The sequence below is a fragment of the Ambystoma mexicanum genome, chromosome 4q (assembly GCF_040938575.1).
Source record: "Ambystoma mexicanum isolate Mex_15411 chromosome 4q, UKY_AmexF1_1, whole genome shotgun sequence".
NCBI classification, from domain to species: Eukaryota; Metazoa; Chordata; class Amphibia; order Caudata; family Ambystomatidae; genus Ambystoma; species Ambystoma mexicanum.
The window spans coordinates 980,784,994-980,801,254 of NC_090928.1; the positions used below are offsets into that span (position 1 = coordinate 980,784,994).

Consider the following 16,261-nt stretch of genomic DNA (forward strand, 5'->3'; position numbering starts at 1 on the left):
ATAAGGCAAACCTACCACCCGAGATTAATTTTTAACGAGGACGCCTTCTTGATAATCCCAGCATTTTTATTAAGAAATAATTTTCTTCTTTTTTAATTAGATCAGTTTTCCCATAGAGTGGATTTAGCTAGTGATGATAATATCAAGCCTTCACACACCAGCTATGAAGGGAGGGACTATCTGAACACTGGTGCAGTAGAAGCACCTAGTATCATGATCAAAAAGAGCTTCCTCGTTCACCAGCAACACCGTCCTGCGAATCGCCCTGCAAATCGCCCCCGTGGGACCGCACTGCATCGGATTGCAGCCCGACCCGGGGGATGCGATTCACCTTCCAAGATGGACGCCAACATAATTTCACACTTGCTTTGGCACCCTCCCAAGTCCTCCTACATCATTATTGATTGGCCGCATCATCCAATATCACGGCCTATGGGGAGCGCCGGCAGGCGAAGCCGGCCCCCTCTTAAGGCCTGCAAATAAGGCTCATACCTGTCTGGCCCTGTCGGCCACTCCATGATCAGGTGCTGTCTGCCGCAGCTGATGCATCACCAGAACACCCGCCTGATGCCTCCGAATAATTTCAGGAGGTAAACCCTAAGGAGCTTCCTCATTCACCAGCATCACTGTGGGATCGCACTGCAGCTGATTGCAGCCCGGGCCGGGAGTGCGATTCACCTTCCAAGATGGCTGCCAACATAATTTCACACTTGACGGGGCACCCTCCCACATCATTATTGATTGGCCGCATCATCCCATATCACAGCCAATTGGGGAGCGCCGGCAGGTAAAGCCAGCCCCCTCTGAAGGCCCGCGAATAAGGCTCATGCCTGTCTGTCCCTGTGTGCCACTCTGATTGCAGCCCGGCCTGGGAGTGCGATTCACCTTCCAAGATGGCTGCCGACATAATTTCACACTTGCCAGGGCACCCTCCCAAGCCCTCCTGCATCATCCCATATCACGGCCTATGGGGGAGTGCCGGCAGGCAAAGCTGGCCTCCTCTGAAGGCCTGCGAATAAGGCTCATGCCTGTCTGGCCCTGTCGGCCCGGAGGGCCGCAGAGAGACGAGGACCCACACTAAGCAGAAAAAGCTTTCGGGTAAGCACGTAATCATACGAAAACTAAGTATGGCCCAATATGTAACCTCCCGAACACTCCCACATCCAACCACCTTCCTCCCAGTGGTGCAGCTAACCCACCTACAGCCTAGCAAGGCCCACCCGATCACCGCGGGTGAGGCGCAACTCCACCGGCGATCCGTCAAGGAACGTAAAAACCTCCTCGCCTCACGGACTGCCCCCACAAAAGCCCTGGTCACTTACCCTCACCTCTATAGAGAGTCCTCCGCAAGGCCATCCGGCCGCCACACGGAAGCACATGCTCGTGTTGTTGTGGAAAGTATACAAAAAAAGCTTCCTCCCTTGTCGTACAGCAGGTACACCGCTCACCCCCACCACACCTTGCCACTGGCCACTATTCATTAACAAAGAAGAGAAATGACACCCTTGCCTGGAATACCCCAGTTTATAACTTGACGCATGAGTTCTCCCCTACTGCCAACCACGATTACAGGCATTTGACCTGCCTACTAGATCACTCTTGACGCCAAAATGTCAGACCGTTGTTGAAAAAACATCAAAATGGTGCCCAAAAAAGACATAACGCGCCAACCATGTGCAAAGTCCATCAGGGCACACACCCCACAATACCATTGCCTTGTGAATTCTGCTATTGCACAATATGTGACCATGGGCTACTGAATCCTGCTATTGCTAAAACGTGTGGCCCTGGCCTAGTGAATCCTGCTATTGCTACAATGTGTGACCCTGGCGTACAACAGGTATACCGCTCACCCGCACCACACCCTCCCACTGGCCACTATTCATTAACAGCGAAGAGAAATGACACTCTTGCCTGGAATACCCCAAAGTATAACTTGACGCATGAGCTCTCCCCCACTGCCAACCACGATTACAGGCATTTGACCTGCCTACCTGAGCACTCTGATGCCAAAATGTCAGACCCTTGCTGAAAAAACATCAATATGGTGCCCGAAAAAGAGAAAACGCGCCGACCATGTGCAAAGTCCATCAGGGCACACACCCCACAATTCCATTGCCTAGTGAATTCTGCTATTGCTACAATGTGTGACCCTGGCATACCGAATCCTGCTATTGCTACAATGTGTGAACCTGGCCTACTGAATGCTGGTATTGCAACAATGTGTGACCCTGGCCCAGTGAATCCTGCTATTGTTACAATGTGTGGCCGTGGGCCAGTGAATCCTGCTATTGCTACAGTGTGTGACCCTGGCCTACTGAATCCTGCTATTGCTACAATGTGTGACCCTGGCCTACTGAATCCTGCTATTGCTACAATGTGTGAACACGGCCTAGGGAATCCTGCTATTGCTACAATGTGTGACCCTCACCTAGTGAATCCTGCTATTGCTACAATATGTGACCCTAGCCTAGTGAATCCTGCTATTGCTACAATATGTGACCCAAGCCTAGTGAATCCTGCTATTGCTACAATGTGTGGCCCTGGCCTAGTAAATCCTGATATTGCTACAATGTGTGACCCTGGCCCAGTGAATCCTGCAATTGCTACAATGTGTGACCCTGGCCAAGTGAACCCCAACACTGACACTATGTGCGCCCCTGACCAAATGTTGACACAATATGTGACCCCTGCCTAACTAATCCCACTGCTGACACAATGTGCGCAGAACTACCAACCCCAGACAACCAGGCACCCATAGACCATAACAAAACTCTTAAAACTAACACTGCAAGTACTGCAAGTGAGCAGTGCTCTAACCCAACTAACATCTATGGAGGCCTCATCAATGCTAGATCGCTCCCAGCCCATGCACTCGACATCGCTGTCCTCATTACTGCAAACCAACTTGACATACTAGCCGTCACGGAAACATGGCTGTATTCAGCTGCCGGCCCAGCCCTCTCACTAGCTATACCTGAAGGTTGCACCATCTTCAGAAAAGACGGACCTCTAGCCAAAGGAGGAGGCGAATCTCCCTTGCCAACACTGCATCCCTCACCATCCACATCCTCTACAGGCCACTTGGACCATTATTGTCGCTAGATGAGGATATCTCCCTCTTAGTGAGCAACAACACCAAACCCTCCTCTAGAATCATTATCATGGAAGACTTTAGTCGAGGCCTAAATGACCCTACAGATCCAAATGCCAAAACTATAACCAACACAATTGAATCACTAGGCTTTACGCAACACATCACTTCACCCACACATAACAAAGACAGAACATTGGACTGGCTAGCAGACTTGAACTATAACACCAATATCACCTCTAACCACCCTTGCCCATGATTTTACCACAACATCACCACCTTCACTATCCCAAAATTAATTCCAGCTGAAGCAGAACCAAAACAGTTCCCTACTGCGCAATGTAGAAATACATGTAACATCACCCCAGAGAACATGCTCCCTATTCTCCACCCCATCACCAACTATCAACAATCAGACCTTGCCCCTACCAAATAGTGGAGTTGTATAATCAAACTCTCTGCCTAGCGATAGACAAAGTTGCCCCACTAAGCACCCGTAAGTCTAAACTGAGAGCCCACTTGAACTCATGGTACACACCTGACCTGAACATTTTACGAGCCACCAAACGCAAGGCAGAGACCTTCTGGAAATCCACAGCATCAAAAGATAACCAAAACAAGTTCCTTGGTGCAGCCAAAATTTACAAACCGGCTATAATCCAAGCGAAGAGTGTCACCTACAAAGAGTGCATAGCCAAAGCTGAAACAAGCTCAAAAGAACTCTTTTTCCATCTTACGTGAACTGGAATCCCCGGTGTCCCCTCCATAAAGCTGCCATAAAGACTCCTCTTCTGTACCAATAACCAGAAAGCACTAATTAACAAAACAACCTTACTGCAAAGTAAGATTACTGATCAGAAAGCCAAATTATCCCTACAAACCACGCCAACCCATATCCACTCCTCACCCACTCGGGACAAACTATTTGAATTCAGACCAGTCACGATACAAGAAGTCACAAAAATTATCACTGGCATTAAACCATCCACATGCCAAGGAGACATCTGCCCTGCCCCATTCATTAAAGACTGTGCCGCAGAACTGGCACCCTTTATCACAGCTCTCATCAACAACTCGTTTGCACAAAGGATTGTCCCAAATAACTTGAAAGACGCATGGGTTCTCCCCCTCCTAAAAAGAAAAACCTTCACTAGACCCCAACATCCCCACCAACTACTGTCCCATCACTACTGTCCCCTTCCTCCTCAAAATCCTTGACAGATAATTAATAAATAGTCATTATTATTATTAGCTATCATTATTATTAGTTATCTGTAGTTCTTTGTCAACATCACCCCAGCGTCAAAGGGAGAGGTAGCCTTGACTCATTCTTGTCCGTATATACATATGACTGACATGCTCAGTTATTATTTAGGAACAGTACTAAATCAGTGGGGTTAGTAACATGAGGTTTTTATGTGCTGCATACATATTCATAGCACATTTCAACTGTCAACACTCTTTTAGTGTTTCTGGTTCGGAGACTATATCCCACAAGGTTTTTTTGAAAATGTAATAATTGACTAGAAACTCTGAACTTTCGTCAGGACACTAGGTGCTGGAAAGCATTGGAGGGTGATATAGCAAAGACGAGTTGAAAAAGGATCTAGATGTCATCCACAAGTGGTTAGAAACGTCTTCGGGCTGGGAGAATTTGTGTAAGGGACTTATCACTGGTATAGTCACAAGATTTGCAGATCTTGTGATTAGCTGGTAGGCCTCGGAGGTTAAACACGATCAGTGATGCGGCAGGTTATCAGCAATATTTGACATAGGTTATGCTGTAAGTAGTACAGTCGGGCTGCAGTTAAACGCGGGGCAGCAATTGTGTACTGCGCATGCATAATAGCAGCAGGGGAGCTGTAGGCATGCTGTCATGCTCGCCCTGCCTTCCAATGCATGCTTGTCTTGATATGACCTTTGCACCTATGTATTCCTTTAATACCTGCCATGCCCTTTAAAGCACCATTATGCCTTTTCATGCCTTGCAGACGTTTTGATCCACTTCTTATCCTGTGAAGGTATCAATAAGCAAGACACAGACAACAGATTCAAATAAAATGGTTTATTAACTCAAATGGCAGGATGGTTGAAGGCTTATCTTGCCCTATGCTAAGGAGGGATGTTGCTACCTGAATGAAACTAAGGAAAGTCTGAGTCAGAAAGTTTCAACTTAAAAGTCTGTCTGTGTCCAAAATCTATCCTTGTCCTCACAACGTAAACTAAACAATGTGTAGGGATATCAACAATAAAAGAAATGGTGATCGAAGTTCCGAGCTGTTTCCAGCTCCTAGCCTTTTCTGCTCCCTTTCCCCAAATTCAAGAAAGTTCCACAAAAGTCTCGAGATTACCTTTTTCAAGTTCAAACCATTTCCACAAACCCTTGGGGTTCTCTTCCCCAAGTTCAAGGTAATACTGTTCCACAAATCCTTGTGGGGTTACCTTCCCCAAGTTTAAGGCAATACAGTTCCAAAGAAAAGAGTCTTGAGAGCTCTGTCCTAAAGATCGCTGTAAAGTTAAAGTGTCAGGGTTCCCTTCCCCAAGACTAAAACTTGCCAACTTAAACTTAGTCTTTTAATGTTCAGCACAACTCCAGATCAATTTGATACTCCTGGATTAAATTAACAGTTCACTTAAATTACTCCTTCTTGGTTCACTTCAACAATGTCTTTGGCTTTCACAATGGAGGATGCCCTACTCTGGGCGCAGTGGTCAGACCCCACGGTCCACCCATTACAGGTCGCGCAACCAGGAACCGTAGGCTCTTCAGCCCCCACAGGTTCTTCTGTATTTGCCCCTGTGTCAAGAGTCACACTCACTTAGCTTCTTTTTGTCGACCTGTTGGCTTTATGTGCAGTTTCACACTCACTTGGCTTCTCCCGATTAGCCTCTTGGCTTTGCCACAATGTGTCACATATCCTCTGCCAGTCTTTTGCCTTGCCGCACTGTATTCATGCATGGAGTTCACGGCGTGGTAGTTTTGTTTCTCCCCCAACTTTCTTTAATGATCTTTCGCAAACTTCCACAGTTGCTCTCTTATTTTGTGTGCTGTTTTCAGATGGGCACTTTCCCATTTATCTTTCATCAGACCGTAGCTTCGCCCACAAAGTTTTCATTCAGTTTCGTTATTAAATATTTGCTTAACATCTCATTCTCAAGTGTGCATTACACGTTTGGCTTTAAATTGTATTTCCAAAAGGTGATCCTTGGGACTTTCATTCAGTTTTCAAAAGTATATAATATATTGTTCAGGACTTATGTCCAATAACTTTCAGATCACTCCGCATTCACAGATTACTTGTTTCAGTTCGTTCGTGATTCTCAGATATGTTTCAGTATTAGCTGGGCACCACGGACAGAGTGTTCCCTGGATTGCACTCACCGGTTGTGCACTACCTCTCTATACTGCTTCGCTGGTTGTCTGTTCGATCCTCCAGGATCTGCGAGCTTTGCCTCTCTCGCGGGTGCCACCAAGAGCTTCCCTTGCTCTCACGCTTGCCGCAACGGCTGTGGGCTTTGGGTGGAGCACAGTGCCCTCTGTGGTTATCTGCAACTGGAGCTCATCCGGACAGTTAGACTCTGTCATGGCCCGCATTCGGCCTGGGTGTCTCTCCTTGTTTGGACTTGTGTGGCTCCCAATTCTGGTTTCTCCAACATGCTTATGTACGGAAGGCATGGTATTGAGCAGTAGACAGAGATACAATGGATACATGTTTCGAAAACCTTTATTTAGTATTTTGGTTGCGTTGGTAGAATTCCTAGCTTGCTCTAACTCTAGAATGGGAGTAGTCTCAACCATTAAACAAATAACAAACAAATCCACGTCAGTCTAGTCAAAATTAAAAGGCCTATACTCCTGGTTGGCCTTCCCCCAACTTACCTCATACACAGAACTTGTTGGCGATCTCCACAGCCATCAATCTAGATTCTGCACCCCTTTTTGTCCCCCGTGTTGCTCGGTGTGCCCCCCAACCCCTCTTGTCCCCTGTGATGTTGGATTGTCCCCCCCCTTCTCGCATACAGGTGTGGCCTGTTTTTGCTTGATTCCTGATTCTACCGTGCCTTCCCCTCTTCCCCCTTCAAACCTCCCCCCCTACAGCTTACCTCTGCATGAGTCTGTTGCACAATCACCGTCTTGTGGCCAATGCTTGGATTTGATTTTCATGGACTTCATTGACTCGCAGTGCGTGACCCTTTCTCAACTCTCATGCTGGACTTCCCCTGCATCTTGTACCCATGTGGCCCTGAATCATGCTGTTCCCATCTTCATCTTGAATCCTGGCTTGCATTTGCTGGTCTCTCGCAACATTATGTGTTACTACTGACTTCTCTAATTGTATTCGCTCTTCCATCTTGCTTCTCCACTCTTTTTCATTGCTTACTCTCTGTTCTATCCGGTTCACAGTGACATTTTCAAACGTCATATTTTCGAAATGCCATTTTTACAACACCAAAATGGTGGACATTTTTTTTAAAAAAATGTTTTTTTTTTCAATTTTATTTTTCAAAAGGGGGATCCCCTAACCCCTGTTTTTTTTTAATAGACACTTTTTTTTACTAACTAAACAAAAATAAAACATACATTTTAAAAAAACATTCGGAATATTTTTTCAGCTTTTTTTTTGTTGACAAAATGGCATTTTGAAAATGTGTTTTTGACAATTTAACTGGATACCGTTCTATCCTCCTCTCCCTTTTCCTATCTCCTCCCCTTCCTCCCCTTACTTGCTTCCATGCACTTGCTCTATCAGAATTGTCCCTGGACCTAGTATGATAGCGACCTTGATTGTCTCCTCCCCCTACTTGTTTATTCCCCCCCACACCTCCAGCACTATCTGAAATGTCGTCAGGCCTAGTACAATAGTTGCTTGTTTTGTTCCTCCCCTCCCTTTCTTCACCCCTCTCCCTCACGTTTTGTTAATCTCCGGCTCTTCCAGAAATGTCGTCAGGCCTAGTGTGGTAGTCGCCTGTTCTGTTTCCATTTCCTTCCCACTCTTCCCCCTCCCTTCCTTATCTATGTCTTAGCTCTTGTACTATCTAAAATGTCGCCAGGTTGAGTATGATAGTTAATTTCACATTCTTATTGTTCATGGCCTGTAAGAATGTTGTATTTTTCCTTGTTCCCTCCCTTGCCTTGAAGCGCTTTGAAACACATTGTGTAGAGGTGCTATATAAATAAACTATCATATCATATCAGAGGCATGGAAACTGCTCTTCTCAACACCCGTGAATAACTGCTCTCGTCTCTGGATTCTAACTCTCCAGCGACTCTCATTCTACTTGATCTCTCCTCTGCCTTTGACACGGTCAACCACCCCATCCTTGTAAAACGGCTTCATAATTCCATGGGTATCTCGGAGCGGGCACTGGACTGACTTCATAATTGACCGCCCGTCCAAGTTTATTCTGGGCACCTTCTCTTCGCCTACCTAATTCTCCACCTGTGGTGTCCCCCAGGGCTCCAACCTCACCCCCGGGCTCTTCAACACTTACCTTGCTTCGCTGGCACGCATCATTTCCTCCTTCTCCCCCAACCTCCAGTGCTACGCAGATGACACTCAACTCTTCTTCAAACTTCCTGCTGACCCCCTTGATTCTTCCATCATCCAGGACTGCCTATCTGCTATCCAGTCCTGGTGAACTTCCAATGATCTCTGCCTCAATTCCAGCAAGACTGAGATCCTTCCTATTGGGACCACTGCTCCCACTTCCTTCCCCTCACTCTGGCCATCCTCTATGGGCTCTCCCCCATTCTTCCTCTCTCTCCTTCCTACCTCACATTCAGGACATTACCAAAAAGTCCAACTTTCAACTCTTCCTTCTCAAAGGAATTCTCCCTTTCCTCACTTTCCCCCAGAAGCTCAATGTTGCCAGAGCTCTGGTTCTCTCTAGGCTTGACTACTGCAGTTACATGTCTTTATATCAAAATCTTTTATAAAGAATGAACATATATCAAATATTTTAAAACGAAAAATGTTAGATAATGCACTATTTTGGGGGGTGTACCCCCCAATCACCCGTTTCTCACCACTAAAAACCCACCCAACCGTTTTCCAAAAATATTTAACCCTTTACCCCACCCCTTACTGCATTCACTATAAAAATGTTTGTTATAGAATATTCAATATATGTTCATTCTATATAAAAGATTCAATATAAACACTGTATGTCGACTACTGCAGTAGCCTACTCTTGAATCTACCCTCTTCCTCTCTACAACCCCTCCAGCTAATCCAGAATATGGCAGCAAGACTTATCCTTGGCCTCAAGCCCAGGGACCGCATCTCTCCTGCCCTAAAAGCTCTTCACTGGCTCCCGGTTGCTGCACGGATTCAATTCAAATCCCTCTGCATCATCCACAAGGCTCTCTGGGGCTGGGAACCACGCTATTAGCAACTTGCTATCACTAAATATTCTCCCTCTAGACCTCTACGTTCCTCTGGAACCAACTCGCTGGGTGTGAGGCGTTTTGCTAAACAGAGGGCTGTAGGTCGATCTCTTGCTTCAGCGGGCTCCCTCTTGTGGAAAAGCCTCCACCTTCCTCTTCGTCTTGAGCTGGACCTCCTCAAATTCGGGAAGCTCCTCAAGACTTTTCTTTTCACTTCCTTCTTTCCTTCTTCCCTCCTCTGCTAACCTCACAGTTACTACGATTGGTGACCAGGGCCCTTATGTGTCCTCGGGGCCCTGGCTGCCCACACCCAATCGCCTCAGCTTCTGCCTACACACAGCACCTGCCTCGGCACCCACTGGCCTACCCCCACTGTAGGCCTGCACTTGCCCACTTATTGCATCTCAACGCTGCCTAGCACTTACTATGCTTGCAACTTACATCTGCTGCTCACCAATGAGCACAGACATTCCAGCACTTACCCCCACTCCCTCCTCTCCTCTTTTCTCTTTGCACTTGCACGTTCTGAATACTCACAAGGCCTGGTAGGTTTGTCTTTATTCCCCAGTGTATATATTGTTTTCAATCCCATGTTCCCTCTCTGTTGCTATGCGGGCGCTTTGAAACACAATTTAATTGTTGTATAAGCGCCTAATAAATGCACAATACATAAATAAATAAATAAATAAATATACTAAGAAAACCTAACCTTGCCCTCCTTCTCAAAATGTCAAATGTGTTAAGGCAATACAAAAGGAAAATAGTGTCTCAAAAGGAATGTCAGAATGGCTTAAGTAACAACTCCCTTCCCCACAATCAGCCCCACTGGGTCTAGTACGTTTCTTAAAAAAGATAGGTGGATGGCACAGATCTATCAGTCTTGTACACTTTGGCTTACTGGTACAATTCAACAGTTCTGTCTTGGGCTTCCAACTACTGATAGTTCAATCACTTCCTTAGGCTTCCTCCGCCTTGTCATCAGTACTGTTCACATTCACTTTCTCAATTTCTCACAGTTCTGCACAGGCTTCCCGCTGCCGGGCTCAAGCCTGTCTTTCTTTGTGGAGGTTCCCTCATAACATTTCACAGAGACTTTCGAATATGCGACTTCGCCTCGCAGAACCACTGTGTTACTTTGTATCCTTTCCTTTTACAATTCAGCAATTGTCCTTTCCATTCGCGTTTCATCGGCATACGCGCAACCTTCAACTTTCAATTTACAGTTACTTTTGCTTTTAACACAAACCAGACTTTTGTTGCCTTCAATAACTCACTGATCGTGTTAATTGGTTTTCTTTCATCTTATTCATGCAGCATTCAAGGCCATTACCAACGCCTCCTCCCCAAATCCGCCGCTCACCCGTGAGGGTTGCATGCCTCTTTCATGCAACTTGAAGGTTTCTTTCCTCCGCTCACTCGATTTCAGTATGGGAAAGCTTACGACTTCCCGAAAGTGGGAATGTTTTGCCTGGCTTTCTCCGGATCCTTGCAATTGTCGATCAGCCCGTTGGCCTTCCAACTTCCACAGCCTGGTTTGCATCAGCCCCGAAAGAGCTGTTCCCTCTCGTGCCTCGCTCAGAGTGTGCCGGTGCGCGCCAACTTTTATTCTCACACGGAGTGTTAACAAGTGGCAGGTGTGCATTATTAAGACTACATGCCTGACTCTTCCTGGCCTCATTACAGGAAACGAGCCAATGCAGGTAATCTTTCTGACCTCATTCCTCATCTTCCTCTGCTTAGTACTGTTGTCAATGTAAAGTGGGGAGGGATTATGGGAGCTGTAGTTTCCCATAAAATACGCAGGGTTAGATGGGTTGTGGAAAAAGGGGGATACCATATCTCACCATTGGGTGCTTCTCCCCCACTCCGAGGACCTCCTACCAAGATGATCCTCCCTCGCTTGTTCACCCCCAGAGTCGGAATTCAAAAGCGTTGGCCTTTGCCTGGCCACCTGAGTACGGGATCCCCAGAGTCTAAGTTTTGAAACACCTCTGGTATTTCACACTTCTCTCCAGCCCGTTCCGTTCCCTGCTCTCCTCCATGGTGTGCAGCCCCACCTCTTATACTCCCTAGGAGTGTTAACGGTCCACAGGCGAGGGCCAGTAAGTTTAATTGCCTGACCTTTGTGCAGCCTATTTGTTGGACATGTCTGACCTCCCCAATGGCGCTCTTTCATAGTAATCTTCTCAGCACTATAGTGGTGAAAATACCTACTGGTGTTCACTACGCCTATTCCCTGTCCCAGTACTGCAGTAGATTGAATGAGGAAAATTGAAGGGAGCTAGTTCACATTAGCCCATAAAAGCTCAGGGAGGGTTAGGTTGGTTCACAGAAGGGAAAAGGGGATGGATACCATTTCACGCCTGTGGGTACCCTCTTCCCAAACTCCAAGGACCCACCACCAAGGTGATCCTCCCTCGCTTCTCCACCCCCAGGATCAAGATCCAAAATCGATGGCCTTTCTCTGGCCACCTGAGAAGAGGATCCTGGGGTAGTAGGAGTGAGGATACCCTCAGGTTTCTCACAATCCCTTTTTACAACCTCTGCATGTTTTGAGGCATCTTTCTGCCTTCTTATGCCATCTTGGCCTTTTTGTGCACTTTGCCTTTTGAAGGTTGTCTATGCCTTCCAGACTTTTAAAAACATCTCTCACATGTTTGGAATACATGTAATGCTTCACTTATGCTTCTCAGTCTTTTCATGCTTTGCAATGCATCTTATGTCTCTCAATGTACCTTGTGCCTCTTTATGAAAACAGTTTATGCACCACCCTACCATTTATGCATCGTATCCCTTTTTATTCACCCTTTGTCTTACATAACTCTCAATGACCCGTTTATGGCATGTTGTGCTTTTCAATGCACCTTTATGCCTTCTTTTGCCTTTTAACTCCTTTCATGCATATTACATGCCACCTAGGCCTTTTATCGCATGGATGCACCAAATGCCTCATTAAACCTTCAGAGCTGCTGTATGCGGTTTATGCCGTGCATCCCATTTTCATTCTCCTTTATGCTTTCTCTGTCATACTGCTTTTAAATCGCCCATATCTTCTAATATAGCTTTTATGTATCCATGTGCAAATTACATGCCTTGTATACACCTTCTTTGCTGTTATATGCCTTCCATGATTCTTTTGAACATTCTATTGTTTATATATTTGAAGTGAGACAGGATTGTTCAGAGACAGAATCCAAAATTAAAACTATATTGAGCGTTTGTGTACCCTTCCCCTATCCATTCATCAACATTGGTAAAGAGCTCAGATCCCTTGCTGTATTGATGGATGAGAACAACATTCCTAGTCACCATTTAGCAAACAAGTGCAAGCTTTCAATCATACCTTGCATGATCGTCTTCCTTATTAGTTGCCACAAGTTCAGGAATGGCACCGTGGTATTTGGAATCATACCTAGCACCCCACTAATGGCATGCGTCAATTTTTCCAATGCCAGGGTTTCAGGCTCTCTGTCATGCACCATCTGTGTGCTTGGTCAGTGCCCTTTATGCAGGCAATCAACGTTTTTGCTTCCAAGAGGAGGTGGGCCATCACTCTCCCACTTGGTGATTAGAGTGCAAAAAGATACTTGTGAGGACCTCCTAACACTACATATATATAGTGGGTCATTGGGGGAGGTTTTTCCGCTGTCCCTAAACGTCTAACAAGACATGATATAACTGGGAAAATCCAAAAGGACAAGAAGAACGATGCTGGTTATTCCACATCCTGATATCCTGATGTAAGCTTCTAAGCGTGTTGTTCCAGCGATTGGCTATCAGGTTTGCAGGGCGTTGTGTGCATACCGTGGTTTTGGAGGGTGCAGTCTCTAGACCTTCCCAAATCACCAATGTTTCCACCCATTTTGCTTTGTGTGATACCTTCCCTGCAAGCCTGGTCCCCTTCACAATGTTAAACTTAGTTGAGACTAGTCACCTTGTGGAATTTGCCTGTTGAATCAGTGTTTCAGAAGCGGTGAGGTTCCAAGCTCTGTGCTTTATTGACCTTCTTGTGTACTCAATATAATAGTCAGTAGTAGCATAGCGTTTCTCTTTTGCCCAGGTTCTACCCTAGTTCCCACTGTGCAAAGCATTAGATCTCACTGTGTTGTTTTTTTTTTGTTGCAGTGTTTAAGGAGAAGCCGAAGGTTCCTCCAAGCCAGGCTCAAGCAGTGTTGCAGGATGACTCTGCCGGAGAATACTCTTACTGGAAGTCGATGAAAAACCTCTTCAGAAATGTCCCCTTTGTTCTTTTGCTGATCAGCTATGGTGAGACTTAATTTTTGCTATTATATGTCCAATGCCTTCTGAACCTTGGTAGTTTAGTTAAAAAGCTACTGACTAGTGACATGATGCTCTTCAATCAAGATCAGATGGCCCACCTTAAGCCATTCAGTGAGCTTCTCAGGTTTCCAGACATCCTTCATGGTTTGCAATGTGTTGCCTGGCAGTCATAGAAGCCTCCTACTACATTTCATGGAAATAAGCCATCACTAGTCCTTTCAACTCGGGGCCTGACCGTCTCCTTGTTTGGGCCTGCAGTGAGAGATGGGTGAAGATGTGCGTTTTTACTGATGTTCTTTTAACTGTTCTTCACAATCCAACGTGTGCCCACCAGCTCATGAATCACCCTCATGACAGATGAGTTCACATTGCACATTGCACAGTGCCCTGTGCATTTAGCCACTCTTGTCCATGTTGTGCTTTTTTCTTTTTTTGTAAATCTCTGTATTGACGTTTACAAAACAGACTAACAATTGAGCTACAACGCCAACAACATGGCATGGAATAATTCATAGTCAGGACCAACAATTCTATGTGCCTTAAGTAGTGAATATAAAAATCAAAAGGAAAACGGAGATATAACAAAAGACATTGAAGAAGAGGAAAAAAGAATGCATATGCACCTATTTTTTGAATGTACCTCTATTTAAAAGTTCGAAATAACAAAAGAACCTGCTAACGCAGTGTTCCATGATCAGGTAATTATATAGCACCCATGCTCTCTCAATGTGTTCATGGAACAAGAACATCACCTAAAAGATTTTTAAAATATTTCAAATCAACCACATCAGGGCAGACCTACATTATATATTTCCTTCAATCCAGTTCAAACAAGTGGTACCATATGAGCAGGTTGTTGCACCAACCTTATTTATTTAAGTTATTTGTAGTTTTCATAACGTGTGAACTGGACAAACTGTTTTGAGGGGATTTGTTCCTCCGACGTATTCCACATCTATGACAGGTAATCACCACAGCTGTGCTGCTTCGGAAAATTTTCGGCGTCTGCGTCGATGAGCTTCATACGTTGTCCTCGAGGGCCTTTGTCGAGCCGACGTCACCGGATGTTATAAGTAGGACGCACGACGCCCGTAGTCTCAGTTCCGTTTTTTCCGCGAATGTGTTCGCTTCGGAGATCTCAGCGCGCCTCGGTTCTTCTGTTATTCTGTCGGTTCTTCGAACTTGATTATTTGTGAAGATATCATGTCTTCATCATCTTCTACCCTGCGGTCGGGATTCAAGAAGTGTCGGGACTGCGGTTCCAAGATGTCGCTTACGGACCCGCACGACGTCTGCCTCTGGTGCCTCGGCGAGGACCATGCCACCGATGACTGTCACGATTGCCAGTGTTTGATGTCGAAGGCCTTGCGGGAGCGGAAGAAGAAGCTATCTGTAGGTAGGGTTTCCAAACCCCGAAAGTCGAAATCCGCTGGGCTTTCGACTGACGATTCGAGGGGCGACTCTCCGCGTCGGCATAAGTCCAGGGGGTCTCGGTCCCGGAGTGGTTCCCACCATTCCTCTGCCTCCTCGAGGCACTCGCGGAAGTGCCTTCACCGGTCGCCTTCCCCGTCCTCGTCCGAGGAGTCCGCCAGACGGCGGGTTGCTTGTCCCAACAAGCATTCTCCTCCTGCGGAATGGGACGCATTTCGTAAGGATATGATGGCGATTTTCGAATCGCAGGGCTCCGTTCCGTCCGCGCCTTCGCGAGAAGCCGGCAGGGAACGCGCTAGGGCCACTGCTCGCACGCCTTAGGGCTCGGGCGGTCGGCGCGATCATCGGGAGCCGTCGAGGTCCCGATCAGACAACGTGGATCGCTCTAGCCATGCCCGCTCCAGGTCCCGGTCCTCGACGCCCTCGAGATCATCGGAGCCTGTGAGGTCTTCTAAGAAGACATCGACGCCATTGGCGCCATGTCCGTCGAGGGGACTCTCTCGAGGCTCCGCCTCCGAAGAAGTCATCGACCCCATCGGCACCGAGGCCGTCGAAGAACACGCTCGGGGCACCTCCCTTGAGGCCTGTGTCGAAGCCATCGGCGCCGCGCTCAACGCCGATTCCGTCAACGCCTTTTGTGGAGGCTTCACCAGAAGTAGCCCGTTCATCGGTGGAAACTCTGAGGAAGACCCTGAAGAAGTCAGGGAGGCCTGTATTTTAACCCTTTTCTGTGCCCTCATCCAGGGATTTATTCCAGCCTCTGGATTACATCTCTGAGGTGGATGAAGGGTCTGATGAAGGTTTGGTTCCTGATGAGGTTCCTGACGAACTCTTGTCTGGTCATAGCCAGTTGGAAGACCTGCATCAGTCTTTGCACGACGCCAGTGGTCTGGACACATCTCCGGAGGTTGAGTTCGGTAGGCCTGAGCTTGGCACGCACGCCAAGTCTTCATACCAGCGTCTCATGTCGAGGGTGACGGAGTACTTGGGGTGGTCTGCGCCACCAGTGGATTTTCTGCAGGATGACCTGATGGATATTCTTGACGAAGGTCCACCCACTGACCCGG

At 46.7% G+C, this 16,261-nt stretch overlaps 1 protein-coding gene across 1 annotated transcript in view; it reads left to right on the plus strand.

Annotated features, from left to right (window-relative positions):
* FLVCR1 (FLVCR choline and heme transporter 1) overlaps window positions 1-16,261 on the plus strand; it is a 379,457-nt gene that overhangs the window by 220,127 nt on the left and 143,069 nt on the right. The window contains exon 3 of the mRNA XM_069608541.1: window positions 13,608-13,748. Coding sequence (XP_069464642.1) covers window positions 13,608-13,748 — 141 coding nt within the window. The remainder of the gene's footprint in view (window positions 1-13,607; window positions 13,749-16,261) is intronic.